This window comes from Ctenopharyngodon idella, chromosome 10 (assembly GCF_019924925.1).
Source record: "Ctenopharyngodon idella isolate HZGC_01 chromosome 10, HZGC01, whole genome shotgun sequence".
NCBI classification, from domain to species: domain Eukaryota; kingdom Metazoa; phylum Chordata; class Actinopteri; order Cypriniformes; family Xenocyprididae; genus Ctenopharyngodon; species Ctenopharyngodon idella.
Genome location: NC_067229.1, coordinates 24,644,866 through 24,665,002, shown reverse-complemented (window position 1 = coordinate 24,665,002; position 20,137 = coordinate 24,644,866). Strand labels below are relative to the sequence as shown.

Here is a 20,137-nt window from a genome sequence, read left to right as displayed (position 1 = left end):
ATATCACGCAATTGTGAGATGTAAACTCGCAATTGCGAGATAAAAAGTCAGAATTCTAAGATAAAAAATCGCAATTACTCTTTTTATTTTTTGGAAACGGGCTTCTATATTATACAGTACACTACAGTACATATTTTCATATCATTATAAAGTAATTAGTTTGTTGACTAGATGCTGCATTAATGGAGAACAGTATGTTTGCCGTCGAGGCTGAGAGATAGTAGAACCTCAAGCGGTTAAAACAATGTGACAAAAACACCAACTGTTTAATGTCACGATTGTTATTCATTTGCATTAGTTTATGTTCATTTGTTCGCTGTTATGCTTTCGTTATCCAGCGAAGCTGCATATTTAAACTGTATCCCTATCATGCAGCGACAGAAATGTGTTCGATTTCAGTTCTTTTTTTTTATCGAAACTGTAACACATATTTTGATTAGATAATCCTCAAGTTTTCTAAAATAGAGGCAAATAATGTGTGAAAGTATACATATAATAGGCCTATGCTATGCCTTTGTGTGTAAAGATGGCAATTTTTAAGTATGACTTATATGAACAAGTTACAGTAAGAGTCCATTTGTAACATTAACATAAGGTTAATAAAAGTATTGTTCATTGTTAATTTCAACATTTACATTTTAACATTTTAAAGTCTCTTACATTAGTTATAATGCACTATGAATTAACATGAATGATCAATGTATTTTAATATATTAGTATTTTTTATATTTACAACTTACAATAAACATTTTGCCATTTTTTTTAATTCAAAGAAAACAAAATGTAAGAAAGAGTTAAAACTGAACAATCTTGCAGCTCAAACTGTGTATAGAACAATTTTTAATATTTTTTTTGCTCCTTTTGTATTTTACATTTACTTGTACTTTTACTTTCAATACTTAAGTACATTTAATATCAAAAAAATACTTTTGATACTTAAGTACAAAAAATATCACATACTTTTTAAACTTACTCAAGTAATATTCTAAACAGTGACTTTAACTTCTACCAAAGTCATTTTCTGGTAAGATATCTATACTTTTACTCAAGTATGGCTTTCAAGTACTTTATCCACCACTGCTGTAATTTAATTACTTTTCTCTTGAAAAGTAAAGTAAGGGATTACTCTTAATTGTTCTGTAATTTAACGGTTACTTCTGCTAATATTAAATAGTGTGTACAAACAATAGTGGATTTAGCATCAAAATTTAAAATCTAATGTTAAAATGTATGTTTTCAATGTAACCGTCTTTAAATACTTTTGTCAGATCAACAATAACTTATGCAATTTTATATTATTTATTTGAAAGAATTAAAAAAACAGTTTCATGTCTATCCTTGTATTGTTCACATGGTCGATGTTGATATTGGATTTAAAAAAGAAATGAGTAATAAGTAATGCAAACATTTTTAGAGAGAGTAATTAGTACAGTAATCTAATTACACTGTTGAAGATGTAATTAGTAGCTAGTTACTTTTTAGAGGAATGTACTGATTATATAGCGCTTTATACAATACAGATTGTTTCAATGCAGCTTTACAGTGTTAAACAGGAAAATAATGATCAGCGACTGAAACAGAGTTCAATTCTGCTGTAAAGCAGCTCTAAAAAGACAATAGTGTCATTGTTCAGCTGAAGTCTGTTCAGTGTTGATTCAGTTCAGTTCAATAACTGTGTAAAGATTATCAATTATTAAATGAGTTCAATTCAGCTGCAGCTCTGTGGAAAACAGTGATATCATCATCCAGCTCCATTCAGTTCTCATCCAATAGTGCCAGTGCAATCAAATCAATAATATTGCTGAATATTAAGTGTCTCCAACTTAAGCCAGAGGTGACAGTGGCAAGAACCCAAACTCTATCACAGAAATGGAGAAAAAATCTTGGGAGAAACCAGGACCAGTCAGGGGGAGCAGTTCTCCTCTGGCCAAACGAACCAACATGGTGTGATTATGATTGAGGCAGCATTACAAGTCAGATTGTGGATTGATATCATTCAGTGTCCACAGAATAATATAGGGTTCATAGATAATAGGAACGTTTTTGAGGCAGACCTGACTTGATAAAAAGAGATTGTCTCCATCCTTCTTGTAGGTAGTGCCACTCTTCTCTCTAGTTACAATTTATTTAGTTGGTTAGCAGACACAATGTGATTTACAAATTAATAAAAACATAAGCAATTTTACTGAAAAATTTACTGATGATAACCGATGTATCTTCTGGCTCAATTTTGCTCAATTTTGTTAAAGCCACACCAGTTCATTTGTGTGTGTATAATAGTGTGTTGAGTGGGTGTGTCTCTTTTGTACTGTTGATGTTTTAGAGTGTAACTCCTTCCTTGGTGTCGGTGTTTTTACTGCATTGTGGCTGAATTATTGATTTTATTTCACGCATTTTCAAAAACTTCCTTTGTGTTACAGTCTTACTATAGTTCACTCATGTGTGTGGGGGGTGGGGGGATGGGAGAGTGTTTTTATTTTGCACTCTTGATATTTTAGAGTGTCACCCCTTCATTGCTGTGCACTTTTTAACATCGTGGATGATTTGTAGATTATACAAAAAAATCTCTGTATTTTCGTATTTTTGCTTATTTCCTAATCATTTACAATGGTGGTCATTTTTGACCGCGAACAACACAAGTCTGAACAACTTTTTTTTTTTTTTTTAACGACCATTTAGCTTTTTCGAATCTACGATTTTTTATTTAATTTAATTTTATTTATTTATTTGGTGGTCACATAGCGACTGCCATAAAAGTCATTGAGTTTCATACCATTCCGATGAAGTAGCGATTTTTAAATCTTTTTTTTTTTCGGTCTAAAATGACCAAACAACACCAGAGGGTTAATGTCATAATTTCTACGTAAGTCATAATTAGGAATTAGTATGCCATATTTTCGACTCTACGTCATGATTTACAAAAGCATGATTTATTGTATGTGGCGGAAATGAGCTTCCATTGAAAACCGACATGTAGTAGTATAGCCTATTATAGTACTATAATGTACTATAGTAGTATAATACTATGTACTACTACATAATTTGCCGTGCGCAGTGCGTGTTCTAGTACGCAGAAGCGGTATGTAAGTTAAGTTGAGCTGCGTTCTGGAGCGCGCGCGTGCGCGCCCCTGTGTGTGTGGTAGAGGGAGGGGGAGTGGGTCATTGGGTTCATTCGCACTACAGCAGCGGCGCCCTCCATAGAGATCCGCTGTCTCTCTCACTCCAGCTGGCAGGAATATGTGTCAGATGGATGGTGAGGCGAAAAACAAGAGCTTTTAAAATATGGTGCAAACGGTACGTGCCTCCGCGCTTCGCTTGACCTTTCATCAGGACAAAGGAAGTCGATGAGCCGTTTTAAGCGGAGCCGCTGCTGCTGCCATTTTCAGGTCAGTCGAGGAGACTCGCCGGAGCTCGAGTTGTCGATAAGCGGAATAATACAGAGCGGAGAGATGATGAAGCGCCGTGAATGATTATGGCCGATAGTCACCGGAGGGGCACAGACAGAGGCAGAGGCAGGATGACATCAGGATACTCGCAGCAGTACGCGAGCAGCAAAGCATCAGACATACAGGAGCTCGCATCCAAGCGCGTGGACATCCAGAAGAAGCGCTTCTACCTGGACGTGAAGCAGAGCACCCGCGGCCGCTTCCTGAAGATCGCCGAGGTGTGGATCGGCCGAGGCAGACACGACAACATCCGCAAGAGCAAACTCACCCTGTCCATGTCCATGGCGCCCGACTTGCGCTACTGCCTGGGCGACTTCATCGATTACTACGCGCACATAGGGCTCCGAGGATGCCAGGCGCCGGACCGCCGACCAGAGGAGCAGAGCAACGGCCAGGGCCGCGCGCTGGAACCCCGCCGGAGAGCAGCGGACCAAGCGGCGTCTCCCATCGGCTCCGCCGCATCAGAGGAGCAGACGCACCGGGTGCTGAAGAGCGAGTTCATCGAGCGGGACAACAGAAAGTACTACCTGGACCTAAAGGAGAACCAGCGCGGCCGGTTTCTGCGCATCAGGCAGACCGTCACCCGAGGACACGGCGGCATGGGTTACTACGGGCAGGGCATCGAGCAGACCATCGTGCTGCCCGCGCAAGGGCTCATCGAGTTCCGAGACGCGCTGTCTCAGCTCATCGACGACTACGGGGACGACGAACCCGAGCGGGCCTGCGCGCGGAACCACGACGAGTCGCCCGAACTGCCCGAGGCGGCGTCGTTCCGCGTCGATAACAAGCGCTTTTACTTCGACGTGGGCTCGAACAGGTTTGGCGTGTTTCTGAAGATCAGCGAGGTCCGGCAGCCCTACAGGAACACCATCACCGTCCCGCTGAAAGCCTGGGCGCGCTTCGGGGAGAACTTCATAAGGTACGAGGAGGAGATGCGACACATCTTCAGCTGTCATAAAGAGAAGAGGACAGACACGGAGGAGCACGAGGATTGACGCAGACTACTGTTTCTGATCTTTCTCTTGTTAGTTGTACCTCTAGCGGACGGTCCGGCCCCTTCTGTTCATGGCCATTATTGCAGTTGATATGAATCTAGGCAGAATCCAAACGGCTCGTCCCTGTGCAGAGAGGCTCTGCTGGGGTTGCAGTGTGTGTGTGGGACCGGACAGGTGCAGTATTTCAGTGAGTGTGTGTGTGTGTGTGTGTGTGTGAGAGAGAGAGAGAGAGAGTGTGATAGCATTAGGACTTGGTCTCTTGCATCCAATGCTTCTTCCTGGGCTTTACATGTATGAGGCTGCTGTGCAATTTCTCAGAGCTGGGAATCAAATAATCAAGATCTTATCAAGCACTTATGTCAGAGATACACTGCACACGTTCGTCCTGAACGATCGAGTGCTGGAGTATTTTGATGGTCCAAAGTGAGGGTTTTTCCCCCCTTTTGAAGCTTGAAGTCTGACTTCATCTCAATGATCAAAAGAATGGCTACACTTTGCCATTGCACAAACACATTACTTTCCCCATCTGAAATCAGACACCAAAAAGTGCATTTAATATTTACATTATTTGGATGAATTATTTACACACTAGCCTAATGAAAAATATCCAATTTAATGAGGTGCTTGAACTATAGAGCTTCAAATATGACATTGTGTGGCTTTAGCATAAATGATGAAGGCACACACCAAGATTAGGTTTATTTAAAAGCGTTTAAACATGGCTTTAAATAATGGATTTTTTCCATCTCTCTGACAAGACAAATGCTGAATCACTCTTGATAGGTGTGCAATATTATTTTCATCAGTCCCTGTCAGTGGGATTAAACGAGAACTGTGCAAAAGCAAAGCGAACATAAATGGGCTGTTTAAATATGTTTGTTTTAAATAGCAGAATGTAATATAGCTAGGTTTGGATGGTTATGTGAGGTGTTGCATTATGGATTTACACAGATCTAAAAAAAAAAAAAAAAAAAAAAAGGTTAAATGCGTTTGACATGATGTCATTCTGTTCAAAACAAGCTGTATTTAAAACAACATATTATCATACATATTTTCTACTGCATAACTAATAACTAATAATCATTCCTTTTTTAAATGGCGTAGGATAAAATAAACAAATTACAAGCAAATAGCTGCATCCCCAGATGTCTTTCATGCCCAATTTATTGGATTGTCGGAAATGATTTTGGCATACAGTTTTAAAATCTACACTGAAATTGGGCATACTATGCACAGTATGTATTCTGCATACTGAATTTCTATTGAATATAATACAAGCAGTAGTGTACTATTATGAAAAACACAAAAAGCATATTTTAACTATAGTTGCCTTTACCAAACCTTTTTTCTGGGCTTGTAGCATTTAGAGGCATGACATTCGTGCATCTAGGCAGTTGTTTTCTCGTTGAAGCACAACTAAAGGAATATTTGCGTTGGTTTTAAGAGTTGGCTTCTTGGGTTTATTTGTACTGTAATTACTGTCCAGCTGACAGGAAAAGCAATTCGTTTCGGCACTTCTATTGATACGTTTTGAGTTCTCAGCTATCAACAGATGTTACCTAATACCTTTTCTTCTCTGTTCGTAAGTGTGTGTGTGTGTGTGTGTGTGTGTGTGAGAATATTTATCTTGTATCAGAATATGACTGAATTATGGGTACGTTCTTTGGGTTAGTGTTAAAGGGTTAGTCACCCAAAAATGAAAATTCTGTCATTAATTACTCACCCTCATGTCGTTCCACACCCGTAAGACTTTCATTCATCTTGGCAACGCAAATCAAGATGTTTTTGATGAAATCCGAGAGCTTTCTGACTCCTCAATAGACACCAATTTAACCACCACTTTCAAGTTTCAGAAAGGTACTAAAGACATTGTTAAAATAGTCGACGTGTCGTTCTCCTATACGCTGTTTACGTTCAGCGCTTCCAGGTTCTACGTCAGAATGCCGGCTCAGTATTGGCAGACGTTGTTCATGTGAGCAGCACGACGCATGCGTGTGCTGCTGATGCAGGAGCTAGCCAATAATGAGTCGGCGTTCTGATGTAGAACCTGGAAGCGCTGAACGTAAACAGCGTATGAGAATGACACAGAAGAGAGGATATTGTTGAACAAAGTCGTTATTTTTGTTTCATTTTTGTGCACAAAAAGTATTCTCGTCGTTTTATAAAATGAAGTTTGAACCACTGCAGTCACTATTTTAACGATGTCTTTCGTACTTTTTTGGACCTTGAAATTGGTGGTTAAATTGCTGTCTATGGAGGAGTCAGAAAGCTCTCGGATTTCAACAAAAATATCTTAATTTGTGTTCCAAAGATGAACGAAGGTCTTACGGGTGTGGAATGACATGAGGGTGAGTAATTAATGACAGAATTTTCATTTTTGGGTGAACTAACCCTTTAAGATGCTGATCTATAACAGACACCTCCTACAGGAAGCACTTTATTTAAACAGCACTTTGAGCTGCTTCACCACTGCAAAGAGGACCTTCGTTTATGCCCCATGTGAGAAGAGTGACAATCGTGCTCCCAAATGAACACCTCAGCCTTTCAGAAGTGCATTCATCTGTTTGCTCTTTGCACTTCTTGGTTTATTTCGATCACATTTGGTTGCGATGTGTCTAATTAGCGTATCACTGACACCAAGTATTCAGTCTGTGATTATATTGTTCTCATTGTTGGTTCGTTTCCTATGACTGTCTGCACACAGATTTCTTACAATAAGGGCTGCTATAGGAGGCAGAATATACTAGTGTGGGTCATAATGCCTAGTATTCAGATTACCTGTATTTAGAAGGTAGGAATGATGAGGCAGTTGTTATCTCCCCCTTTTTCTCTTCCAAGGGCATCAAAATATTCATAAAGTAACCCTTGAATGGCAGCGGCAAGTTATTTTTCTTTTACCTATGAAGCAGTATAAAAGCTGGCGTGAAATGGATGAACCGTGTGCACTTTAAAAATCTGAGTACAGGTTTGTTCCCAACAAAGAAAATGAGTAGAAGTATGCTTGTTATACGTGTATGTGCAATGCATGACCAGAAGAGAGCAGTGTTCGTATGATGTTTTTCTTGCTTTATGTATAGGTGGTATATAATTATTGCTAGTGTACACAGTTTTATCACCCAGATAAAATGGCTGATTTCATTTTAAAAAGCAATTATTGGGAAGACTGCTGTCTATTTTTCTGTAGTGTTAGAAGAAACAGCTATGTCAATTTATAAGGCCATCTCAAAATGCTATTGTATTGCAGCTATATCCAAGTTACTCTAAACACTTGAATTCATGAAATTGGACTGTTATGCATAACATGTACTGAAGTCAACCCGTAGGCCTTAAAATCATTACACTGTGGTTGTAATGATTGAATTTAGGGTTACAAATTGTTGCTCCAACGTAGTTTGCCTTCATCTCTAAAACGTAACATTTTGTACGCATGATCTAAGAAAACAAAAGAAACGGGGAAAAAAGTATTTCGAATGCGATAACATGATCTCGCAAATAAAATGAACAATAACACAGAGTCAAAAAGTAAAATATTTTAGTTCTGGAAATATCAGAGCAGAGATGCATAAACTTCTGTATTTGTTCTTGGTAGTTGTGTGGGTAATGTAATGTTCTAAAAAAAGAAAACAGAGTGGTTGTTCACAAGCTTTCTTGAGTTGTTCCTTTTTTATCTTTGTGTTGACCATTTGCAGTTGGAATTAAGACGTGTCAGTGTTTGATAAATGATTTTAAAAGATGGCGAAATTTTTAAAAGATGTTTTTGTGTACCTTTAGATAATGTAATGTAGTGTGTCCTCCTGTAGAGCCTTTTAATATTATACGACTCAAAAACAAGAAAGAAATGGTTCTGTCTAGTAGCACTTTCTTTAATGTGAGTACTGTATTAGTTTCTGTTTAACATGTATGGTACAGTATGAATATTCCTGATTTGCCTTGTAATGTAAGGTTGAAATATGTAGGATTCATATATGGAGAACTATGAAGTTTAAAATTGACGTTTGTGCATGCCAACAGTAGGGTCCTGACAAACTTCACACACACACATATATATATATGAAAAAATGGTGCTATATGAGAACTTATAAAGGTGCTGTTCTGGACCCTAGCTGCATGCATGCTGAATGACAATGGAAACAGTAGAGCAAACCCGAGACCAGACGCCGTCATCAATCTCATGATGCCCGTTCTCAACGCAAGCAGTTTTGCGTAACTGTAAATCATGCATACGTCCAGGCGCTCAACTGTGTGACCGTAAGCCTGCGTTCCAGTCGTGTGTTGGTGGCTCCCTGCCTGCACACAAGTCTGCTGTTGTTTTTCAGTTATAGTTGACATAGGAAAGGTGTGTTTACTCCTGTTTAAGCTGCAAAAATATGTCAGACATGCAACCAGGGAGCAGCCAACCTAGCATGACTGATACTCCTATGTTATGGTGAATAACAGTGCATTATAAATACGTGGGTGTGATAACTGGAATCGGTTGAGCTCTAGGCGTCTTCTGGTGGATATCCACACCAAAGTACATGCTGAAATGTGTGATGCTTATTTACAGTTGCCCAATATTTGTGTGTAAAAGTTCCACAGACAATCTAATAAAGTACAACTTTTTTATGTTTAAAATGTGTCCTTTGATCAACTCTTTAGATATCATTGGCTAACAGTATGATATTTTATTGACTGTTGTAAGCATATGCTGGCAAAACGGGGATATTATCTTTTTTCCCATTAAAGTGACTTCATAACCTTTTTTTTGTAGTCGTTTGTACATAAGTGTTTTGGTGTAACATACTTTTGGTATATAAGCGCAAAGTTTTTTTTTTTTTAAATTAGTGTCTCTGAACAGTCACAAGGACAAATGTGTAGAAACCGTAAAGGATACAGATCATCTGACTGTCTTGATCTATTTCGCATTGTTTTTCTAGTGTGTTCCGCATATACTGAATCTTAACTCTAGTGCTCTTCCAATCGTGTCAGGAAGAAATATCCCTCTGACTCAGGGTCATTTGAGCTTAAGCGCTGAGCCATGGTTTCTGATAGCTGCCTGATAGCGCTGGCCTTTTCTTTCAGAAATACTGGTTATTTAGTCACATAATTGCAGCAAGGAATTGTTTTCATCTGCATTCATAGGATGTGTAAGTATTTTAAGAACTTTGTTAGAGATTCAAATCATTCTCAAGAAGAAGAAAAACCCACAAAAAAGGAAGCACAGAAAACGGCAGCTTCAAATGCGGGTGTGATGATGGGCGTAAACGTTGTAAATAGAGGCTTCTCTTTCTGAGAATGATGGTCAGTTGGTGCACAGCTTCAAGTAAAAAAAAGCATTTCCTCTATTGCATAAATGATCTAAAGTGCATCTGAGAAATGCACATATGTTGGAAATACAAAAACTACAAAAAAAGATGAAACAACCATTATATTCAGATTCAAGTGTCATCTAGAATCTTTATACATTGTAAAAACAAGGCACAAGAATATATTGGCTAGTCTTTTTTTAATGGCCACTGTTTTCCTTTATGAAGCCCTGCATGTGGCGACCCTTAAACCATATATCGAGGAGATTCTCAAATAGTATAATACTAAAATTCGAAAGTATTCTCAAAGTAAAATGAACCAAATGTTCTCATCGCTTGTGTATGTGGGTGATATTTTCTCGAGGCTCACTGGTGGTTGGACTAAAGAAGAACCCGTGGTGTTAGAGCTAACAGTACTAGGTAATTTCCTGTGCATTTGCTGTTCAGCGTTTGAGGTCAAGCGATTTCCTTTTTGGTATGTCTCACTTGATGTTCCTCAAACTGAAGTGACAAACTTCGCACAGTTCCTTGCTAAGACATCTTCGATCATGTCATACATGTTCAACTGCCATTTTACATGATGGTAAGTACCTAGAATTTTGATCTTACAAGGCGAAACTATGATATCTTTCATCAGCGTATTGATATATGTCAGTTTGTTTTCTCGGTTATGGTGTAGACATGAGTTTACTTGGCAATAAACATTTTACATATATTCATATCTGGGTTTTCACATGCACTGTTATGTGAAAATAACCAACACGTAATTTAATGCTACTAACAATACAGCTTTAGCCAAATCAGCTTTCACTAGAACCCATGTGATTGTCATTGCATAACAGCAACGTTCCCTAAACCATTATATTAGTACTGACCACGACTAAAGGCTGCTTTTACATGTAAAGGCTTAAACACCTGTGTCGATGTTTACATTTCATTGGTGTATTTTACCATGCTGTGTGTTGAGTTTTGCTGTGGCAGCATTATTTTCCAAGATGCATTTCTTTTTCTCAATCAAGATTTCTGCGACCCCTCCTTGTCCTAAATAGCATCTTATTCATCTGTTTAAGAAGTTATTGTTGAACTAAAACCTAACTGACTTTTTATGGTTGGACAGTCACGTGATAAATAGAACAAACAGAGAGCTGACCAGGTTTAATCAAAGTTCACATTTGTGAGCACTACAACATATAATCTGGACAACAGGGAAGCTCTCGCTGCCATGAAATTTGGTAAGATTTAGTTTTAACTCTAACCATTATTTTACATAAAGGCAGTTCTCAGTATGGTAATGCTGGTTTTCAGAACTCTAGCAAAGATCTATGTGAGTAAATGATTACTGGGTGGTGATAAGTGTGCTTTAGTTCTAGTGGGGCACAGGTGCTTTAGTGCTTTAGTGCTAGTGGGGCAACATGCACTTGATCCTAAATCCATATACATTTAGTTATCTATACAAACACCAAAGACACCAACTGTGTGTGTGTGTGTGTGTGTGTGTGTGTGTGCGTGTGAAAGAGCAAATCGGCTGTTAAGGTTTCCGTGTTTTATCTGTTTGCCTAAGAGTGACAGCTTATTATAGTGTTTTGGGAATATCGCAAAGAGTCTTCAGACAAAATCTATACTCTCTTTTTGAACGTCAGATTAATTAAGGTATATTGTCTTTTTTTAGGGTGAGTATCAGTTGTAAACAACAATGGAGAGAAGACAGCGTGAGGAGACAGTAGAGGGCTCCAGATCGCAACAGTCAACATTAACAGGAATCCTGGCACTGAAGAACTTCACTATACCCAGGAAGAAACGGACCTCTGGAGAAGGTTTTACTAGGTTTTCACAAAATCCACATTGGCAGAAAAAGATTTGTGATGGCATGCAAACTGTGTGATGATGTTACTGTTGTAATCCAGAGTTACTGTTAAATTCATCAGCTGTTTTTTAATGAGTGCTTTCACTTTTGTTCGGTCAGTCCTACTGGAACATTGTTCAGAAGACAGCCGCGATTACAGTCTCATTCAGACAAAACTGAGAGATTCCAACCTAGACACAAGAAAGGACCGAGCAAACGCATGGATCTGGAGAGATGTTTGTTTAGTGCACAATGAAGAACTCCTTAAAAAGTTCTCTGAAAAAAGGTAATTACATAAAACTGCAGTGTGCAATAACATCTTCAGTGATTCTGCTTCATACATCTGTTACCTACTGTAACTGTATATTTAAAAAAGTGAATCCACAAAGAATGAATTTTGCTTTCCATTGCTTATCTGTCACTACAGGGCAGAGATGCGTGCTAAAGGAAGACACGGGAGAGAAATGGAGGAAAGTTTCTGTTTTTTAGTTGCATCAGATCAAATGACGGCCCAGATTTATCAGCATGGTCTGCGGGTTGGCAACACAGTCCAGCATGCCTTGGGAAAGCCATCACATGGTGTATATCTGTTTAGGCATGTCGATGTGGCATTAAAGTCAACTACCAGCATATTAAGTGCAAACAAAATGCTAATTTTCAAGGTTTGTTGAATGTTTCTTGTACCCTATACAGTCTGAACATTTTGGAATGACACTTACTTATGAAATGACAATTGTGAGCATTTTTGTGCTTTGGCGCTTCAGGTTCTTTATGGAAAGGTGAAAAAAATTGCTCCAAGCTTGGACTGGAACAAGACGCAGGATCCCACAGTGAGCTTTGACTGTCACATGTGTAAAGATGCAGTGTCCCATCGAGACACTCTTCATCAGCAAGTACTGGGCTCTGCTGTGAGTTGATTAATTTCAGAATAGCAAATGATCCAATCAAATGTACCTACAGATCAGCAAGAGTCTTAATAAAACATTGTTTTTCTAGGTTTTTCTATTTGACTTTAATGAAAATCACGAGCTCAGTGAAAGACCCAGGCAGTGTTTGCCGTATGCTGTAGCTTCATTCGTTCCTGCCAGCAGTGCCCTTCTGACTATACCTACAAACTTACCACTCTCTCCTTCAGCGCTACCTATTGGCCAAGTGCAGGGTAAAATAAAACAAACCTCTTTTTTAACACATCAAATACATGCCCATCATTATCACATCAAGTTTATTTGTATTACACTTTCCATGATGCATATGATTTCAAAACAGCTTTGTAGAAATGAATGTCTCGTTATCATGCATCTATCTATTTAATCAAAAACTTGTTGTTTATTCTACCACTGAAAATGCAATAGATCGTTTTAAGGCCTGTACTGTGGCAGAGAGAAGAAGAAAAGGAAACACAGCCACCATTACATTCAAACATTTTGGCACACCGGGCTGCTTAGAGACGGATTATACCCCTCAGAATCCAGGAGTAGAAGCTCCATTTCAAAAGACTGATATGCAAAACACTCGGTCACTCGAGCCAAAACAGCACTGGACTCTTGCCAGTGAGGACTCTGTATCTTCCAGCAGTTCAGTACCAGTTATGGATCACACTGCTCTCTCCCAAAGCTTGCTGGGAAAGAAAGCATTCACACATCGAAGAAATGACAGTAAATGGGACAAAACACCTCAAAGTCCATTGGACAAAATTTCCACCTTAGTGTATTCTTCACGCTTTGTTAGGGATCCACGTCTGTCTAGACAAGAAGCAAACCAACAGACCAACTGCTCAGAGGCCGAGGCAGTGTACACTGGCTCAGCATGTGATAATAAAACAATCCAACTAGCCTATCAAAACCAACAGGACAATTATGGGTTTGCTGGAAATAAGTGTGATTCAAAAGAGCCATCAAACATGGACAAGAAGGAAGCTCAAAGAGATAAGGGTGCTTGTTCCCTAAAATCCTCAATGAATGATGAATGTGTGCCTAGCCCAGCATTGCCCTCAATGAAGTTATTCAAAATGAAGTTCCAGAAATATGCTGGCTACTTTAGAATGAATGAGGAAGAGAGACAACAAAAAATCTGGTCACAAGAAAACTTGTCACTAGAACAAAAGCAAGATTTAGCTAACCGTATACTTTTCTATGAGGTTTTTTATGAGAAGTATAAAAAGGGATTGCTCTTTCAAAAAATCTATGAGACAAAGGAGACCTCCAGTCTGTCTCAAAGAGAGCCCAAAGAAAATCATGTTTTACAGACAAAAGACAACCCATACAAACAGAATCCATCTAGTTTGTGCCAAGCACAACGGCATGATGCTGCAAGTTTGTCAGATAACAATGATTTTGTTAACAGGGATAAATGGAGCATAACACATATTCATGAGAACAAACATCCAGATCATCCAGAACCCAGTGCAGTAATGTTGACAGAAAAGGTACAGGATCACCTACAGGAGGATGTGGGTCTGATTCAGTCTTCAGATAAACTTTCAGAGCAATCATTGGTGCTGGGTTCATTGAATCTTAACCTCACAGATGAAAAAGCTGATACACGAAGTGTTCAGTTTGATCTCAAGCACCCGAGTCCTTCAACTTGTCCCTCTAATGAAGCTAAGCTTAATCACAGCACAGAATGTGAGTGTGAGCTCTCCAGAAGTGCAGGAGAGGACATGCAGGAGAATGAATCTACTCTAGGTGTTAACTTGGTTGAAAGGCCCAGCACTGAATCGTCCCTTATGTATGCAAACAACATAATCGTCATGGATATTGCAAGCTGTGTCGAAGTCTCTAGCTGCGGGACATCAGACAACTGTAATCTCAGCCCTGCCATGGCAGAAACGCAAAAGCAGAATGGGCAAAGTTGCAGCAGTGTTCAAGGGATGGATTCCTTTAGACAGGTAAAATACTGTGAAATACCTCCAGAGCCTGAAATGGAAACAGTACAGCTGGACTACAGCCCTCACAGGGAATTGTACAAAAGACTTCAACTTGATCAACTATTGCCAAGCAAAAATCAAAAGCATGTTTTATCCTTAAGGGCTTACCTTACACCCAGAGTTATGGGCAGACCCACAGACACCATTTCCAAGCCAAAAAATGAAAGCAAAGATCACAACCAAGCCAAAACATACCTACACACGAGAATCTCAGAAGATCTCCATCTCAGAGTTACTCTAAAAGCCAACAAAACGTCTGCCCATATAAGAGAAATGCTTTCTCTTTCTGAACGATTTTCAACAATCAAAGGCCTTCAAAAGAAATTGAGAGGAAGAAACAACAAAGTGATTCAAACCCCAGGGACCCAAATGTGCAGCAGTGAAGGACACAAAGAAACTGCAACCAGTAATGCCGAACTAATACAGCTACTAGCTCGGAGGTTCACTAAATCTAAAATATATGTGAAAAGCAAGAGCTTGAGCAGACCAGGCAGTAAGAAGGCATGTCTCAAAAAACAGCACACAGTTCTATCACTAGGTCACTCTCTAAAGAGAAGCAAATATGTCAAGAAGACACGTTTTTGGAAAGCAAAGAAGAATCTTAGCAGAAAAATTGTGTCAGCTAAGAGTGCCCATGAAACAGTAAACAGCACGGCAACATCAGACTCTACAAACATTCCGTCACATACATCTGAAAAAGATCAAGACCCAGACTCTATTTTAAGAGTAATTTCTCAAACATCTGATGCTGAGGATGACAGACAGTGGCTACACATTGAGAGTTGTCAGGAAGCTAATGCTTTTAAAGGTATACTCCAAGATCAGTGTTGTCCAACCATGTCTGTTATCAGCAAAGATCTGACACCATCCATAGGTTTCAACACTATTCCTGAGACCAAAGAGGAACCAATAAATCATACAGAAGCATGTTCAGAAGATCTCTGTAAAAGTAACTCAGCCTACACTCAGAAGGCATCAAAAGATTTAACTTCACACCTAATTTCAGTAATGGTGGATGAAGAAGTGAAGACAACTAAAAACATTCCAAATCAAAAGGAAACATCCTTGATGACAAGCACTAGCAAAGATTATGGGAGTATTACAGAGCGCAAGGAGGAGAACATGTTGCTGAAAGTGACATCAGACACTAGATTGAATCCATTAAGCAACGAGCATTTCACTATGAAAATATCAGTAGATGACAATGTAGATGCTTCTAAGAGCTTGAGTATACATGATTATAAGGCATCAAAAACACACAGTGATGTGACCGTAAGCAACACAAACAACAGTCATACCACTAAATTCACAGAAACCAAAGTGATGGATACTATCAATAATACAGCTGAGACAGACACTATCAAATGTGAGCAAAATGCAAGCGTGAAAAGTTCTCTAAATGTACAAGCAAGAGAACGCATGCCAGCAAATATCCCAAATATGAATCACCCATGTGTCAAAATTTTTACCAACACATCTAATGGCAGCAGTGTGTGGAGTACTGATACAAAGGTGTTGGAAGAGGCAACATCAGATTCAAAGTGTGGTCTAGAGGCTTTGAAATGTGCATCAAATAATGTTGTAGATCTTACTGTTGATGATCCAGCTTTGAGTGGCCAATGTGAGATTTCTTCAGAGCACGTAAAGAGCAGCAACACCAATTTGCTTGGTTCTACCAAATCATCAAGTACTTACATAATCAAAGACAAATGTGATTTATCAAGGCCAGAGCAAAACAAAAAAGATGATGCGAACTCACCAGAAACCCAGCTTATTTCTAAACTAAGAGATTATTTGACCAAATTTGAGTCCACTGTCAAGAAACAAGAAACAGTAAATGAAGATCTGAAAGAAAGACCAGTGGTGTGGATAACACTTGACAGCACGGCACATAAACAGCAGTTGTTTGAAAAAGGCCAGTACTGTATGGTGAATCTTCCCTGCCTGTTGCCTCCTGGGAGTGACGCAGTTACAAAAGACAATTCCAGTGAATGCACCAAAACCTCTGTTCAAACCAGGAAGGTTCCTCAAAGTGAACATGCTCAAACTGGAACTGATGTTTGCCTGCTAGTACCTGTTGAATCTAAGAGAGGCAGACGATCTTCTCAAACCAAACGCACCAGAAGATCAAGAAGGAGCAAAGTCACTAGTGTTAGTCCTGACAGTACCAGTGCATTAGACACCGTCAAAGATAATACGAGTCCTCATCCCTTGGTCCAGGTGAACGACCTGAATATTGGTTCCCCAGAAATCTCCATTAATAACACCTGCAATGCCCAGTTACAGATGCAAAGAAATAACACAACTGGCCAGCAAAATGCCTCAGCAAATTTGGATAGTTTATGTGAACGAAAGAGTCAAGAGAATCAGTCTTCGAACGCGATCATAGAAATCATTGATGATGGCAATGTGAGCAGTACATTCGCTGGCAATGAGTACAGCATCAGTGACATTTCAAACATGCTTAAAATGGCTGATGAAACAACCTTGTTAACCGAACTTGGATCTTTGCAGTCTAAATGCAAAAACATGTTGCAGCATTTTGTCTCTAGTTTTGAACGAGATCAGAAAGAGCCATTCAACCAGTCTTTCGTTTCAAGGTGTCTCATCTTAGAACAATATTTGGAACATCCACCTGCACAAGTAGACCTGAAGTATGAAGCTGTGAATTCTTACTTGGAGTTGCAGATGATGATGGAAGCTTGGCAGTTTGTAGAAAACAAAATGAACTTCATGAGAGGTAAACCTACTTTTAGGAGTTTGCTTTGGTATGATCCTTCTCTTTACGGAGAACTCTACAAGGGGGAGGTTGGCTTTCAGCAGCAGTCGTCGTTGTTTGCTTCTTTTCAAAAGATCTTGGCACAAGAGGGCTACAGCAAACTGCAGGAATACTACAGTGCAGTGTCCTCCTTGCACCAACAGCTCCATGCGGCCCCTGATGCATCTTACTACATGTATCTGAAGAGCAAGCGTGAACTCCTCGAGGCTGAGGCTGCTCTCAGAAATCCCCACGATATTAAAAGCTTCTTTTTATCTGTACCAATTACTGCGATGATCAATTTTGGAGACAATTTGGAAAGACTGGAAAAGGTCCACAAAGTTATAATGACTTTTGTGGAAACACCATCAGATCAGTTGCCAGGGACATTTGATGTTGGAAAAGCAGAGCATCTGTCCATAGCATGCAGATACCTCCAAGAAAAAGCACTTTTCTTGAAATCATGCAAAGAAGTGATTTGCAAAATATCATGGTTTGGAATCGAGCACCTTCTATATGATGCCTCTAAGGTTCTTGTGTGGAAAGACATGGGTCATGGTGCACCAAGTGAGGTTCTCAAGACATATAAGAATTCAAACCCGCAGATTATTTTTGGGGTGACAGAGTCAGGTGTTGCTCTCGTAAACAAAGTGGAACAGCCTCCTCCGTCCATGGATGGAGCAGAGACCAAACAAAAGAGTAATGCTGCACGGAAACGCAAAAGTTTACAGTTGTGGATGTCCTCTCAACCCCGTGTTGCACAGGTAAGATTTTGCTCAGAAATATATATATATATATATATAAGTCAACATGAAATCAAAATGTTAGGTTTTATTGTGACTCGGGGTTCATGTTATTCCAAAGAAAATAGTTTGGCTTTAATAAAAATGTAATAACTTTCTCAGAAATTAATTTCCCCTTTCCTCATAATGCTTATAATGCGTTATTTTAGCAAACTCTTACTTGGTCTGGCTCCTTACATTAGCTATAACACCCATTTCTCTCGATCCAATCAATTCCCAGTGAATAAAGTCCTTCCATATTTTTTTTTTTTCTCGTTGAATATCTTCTTGAATATGGGTTACAAATGGCAGTTTACTTCGATTTTTAGGAAGTTAAAGAGTTGCTTTTTGAATGATAGAGATATTTAATTTAAACATTGTGTATCTTTCTAAATGTTTTTTTTTTATAATCTAGAGTATAAAGGCTGACAAGGAGGTGGCTTACAACATGGCTAAAAGGAGGTAGGAGATTTTTAAAATGTAATATAAAAGTAAATATTTTTTTTTAATGGCTAATAAATGTGGCTAAATTAGTGTTTTCCAACATCCTCAGGGCAACTCATCCACCTGTAACACAATATAACATGAATAATAAAGGTGTGAACCCCCCTTTCCAAACAACTCCTGCAAGCCATGTTGAGATCCCAAGGCCATACTGCGCTCTTCCTCACAGAGTGGATCCGGGCCATTGGGGAATGGTTGGAAGCACCGCTGCAGACTGGAACGTGTCTTCACCTTCCACGTCTCATGCACACCCTGAAATAAATTCGAATCTTCTGTCTAAAAGACGAGTGACTTTATCACACTCTGATGAGAGGAGATCTTTAGCAGACGTACAAAGACCTCAATGGCCTTCAGTCTCGGCTCCCCAAGCAACTTTACGAGGAGATTCTTGTGCTACACATCCAGCGTTTGATAGTGTTAAATATCGACAAACTAACACTGCAGCACATCGTCCTGTGCTCTCACAAGAACAAGTAAACCAGTTCAGTTTAGCCATGACACAACCTTATAATTTACCAAATTGTCCTTTGAATGCAAATTTGGTACATCCTCCTCTCTCAGTTCAGGCTTTGACACATGTCCCTATGCCCAGCACGATTACAGCTATTCATTACCCCTATTTCCTTCTGAATGGACAAACATACACCACAGGCTCCACTTCAGCCATTCACCCTGATACTAGATATTATCCCAACACCATGGGCTAATGAACTACAAGCTACGAGTGAATCACATAGATAGCTAATGTATTTTTGTCTATGACAATTTTATTTACGGGGAAATAACATCAAAGAACTGGTTTTACATCTTATAACTAAAATCACTGATACATACATATGCACTTGGTACTTTTAAGCAAATGTACTTTAATGTGACTTTAATGTATATATTATATAACATACATTTTCAGGTAAAACCATCCATTTCTGTATATAACAGTGTTTTGTACAGAGTTCAGTTACTTTATTGTGGTATTTATTGCAATTCAACATTTATGTGAATAAAGAAATGATTTGATAATTCTACAAATTTAGTAGAAAAACTGTTCTGCAATATGCTGGCCAGCTCACTGCATAACAGCGCTGTTTTCAACAGATATTGTTTGTGACCTCTTACACATCATTAGAAACATGATACTTACATATACACTACACTGTACTATTCATGATTCTGGCATAGGTAGGTTTAAATATTCAGGTAGGTGTGCACATCCCAAAAAAACCCAAACTGGGCTCAGGTGCAGGACAACAACAACAAAAAAAAAACTAATGAAAAAAGAAATGTGAAGTCCGCACACTGGGGTGGGTAGGTTTAGCCACACAGTTTTGCCAGGTATTTTACATAACTAACAGTATTACTCTGCTGAGTTGTATTACTTTGCTGTTCAGAAATGTGTCACTTGACGGGGAACTATTAATTAATTTATTTATTTATTTTTAACTTTTGTTTATATTGCAGAACATATAAGTAGCCTATTAAGTAGCCATTATATTTGGGCACAGAGATGCATGTTATGTCTAATAGGTTTCCCACTAATTCGTTGTAAACATTAAAAATGCACAGTTTGGCCTTCATTTAACAATGGAAAAGTACATATG

General features: G+C 39.0%; 1 protein-coding gene across 5 annotated transcripts; it reads left to right on the top strand.

Moving 5' to 3' along the window:
- The first annotated feature begins 914 nt into the window (after positions 1 to 914).
- Positions 915 to 19,568, top strand: LOC127521311 (purine-rich element-binding protein gamma-like). 5 transcript variants are annotated; one of them, XM_051910509.1, is made up of 10 exons: positions 10,225 to 10,309; positions 10,844 to 10,958; positions 11,396 to 11,540; positions 11,690 to 11,855; positions 11,997 to 12,231; positions 12,334 to 12,477; positions 12,566 to 12,728; positions 12,922 to 18,017; positions 18,451 to 18,497; positions 18,589 to 19,568. In XM_051910509.1, the coding sequence occupies exons 3-10, from the start codon at positions 11,420 to 11,422 to the stop codon at positions 19,244 to 19,246; spliced, it is 6,630 nt and encodes a 2,209-aa protein (XP_051766469.1). In that variant the 5' UTR covers positions 10,225 to 10,309; positions 10,844 to 10,958; positions 11,396 to 11,419; the 3' UTR covers positions 19,247 to 19,568. The 5 variants fall into 5 exon arrangements, with proteins under 5 accessions (XP_051766472.1, XP_051766468.1, XP_051766470.1 ...); XM_051910511.1 differs by having other exon boundaries at positions 11,396 to 11,550; XM_051910512.1 differs by lacking the exon at positions 10,844 to 10,958 and having other exon boundaries at positions 915 to 10,309.
- The last annotated feature ends 569 nt before the right edge of the window (positions 19,569 to 20,137 follow it).

Bases quoted from the DNA above. Each gene is read 5' to 3' on its own strand.
- LOC127521311 (XM_051910508.1), top strand. From the start codon at position 11,420: ATGGAGAGAAGACAGCGTGAGGAGACAGTAGAGGGCTCCAGATCGCAA. The intron at 12,478-12,565 runs GTGAGTTGATTA...TTGTTTTTCTAG, and splicing joins AGCAAGTACTGGGCTCTGCT to GTTTTTCTATTTGACTTTAA. The intron at 18,498-18,588 runs GTAGGAGATTTT...CAACATCCTCAG, and splicing joins TACAACATGGCTAAAAGGAG to GGCAACTCATCCACCTGTAA.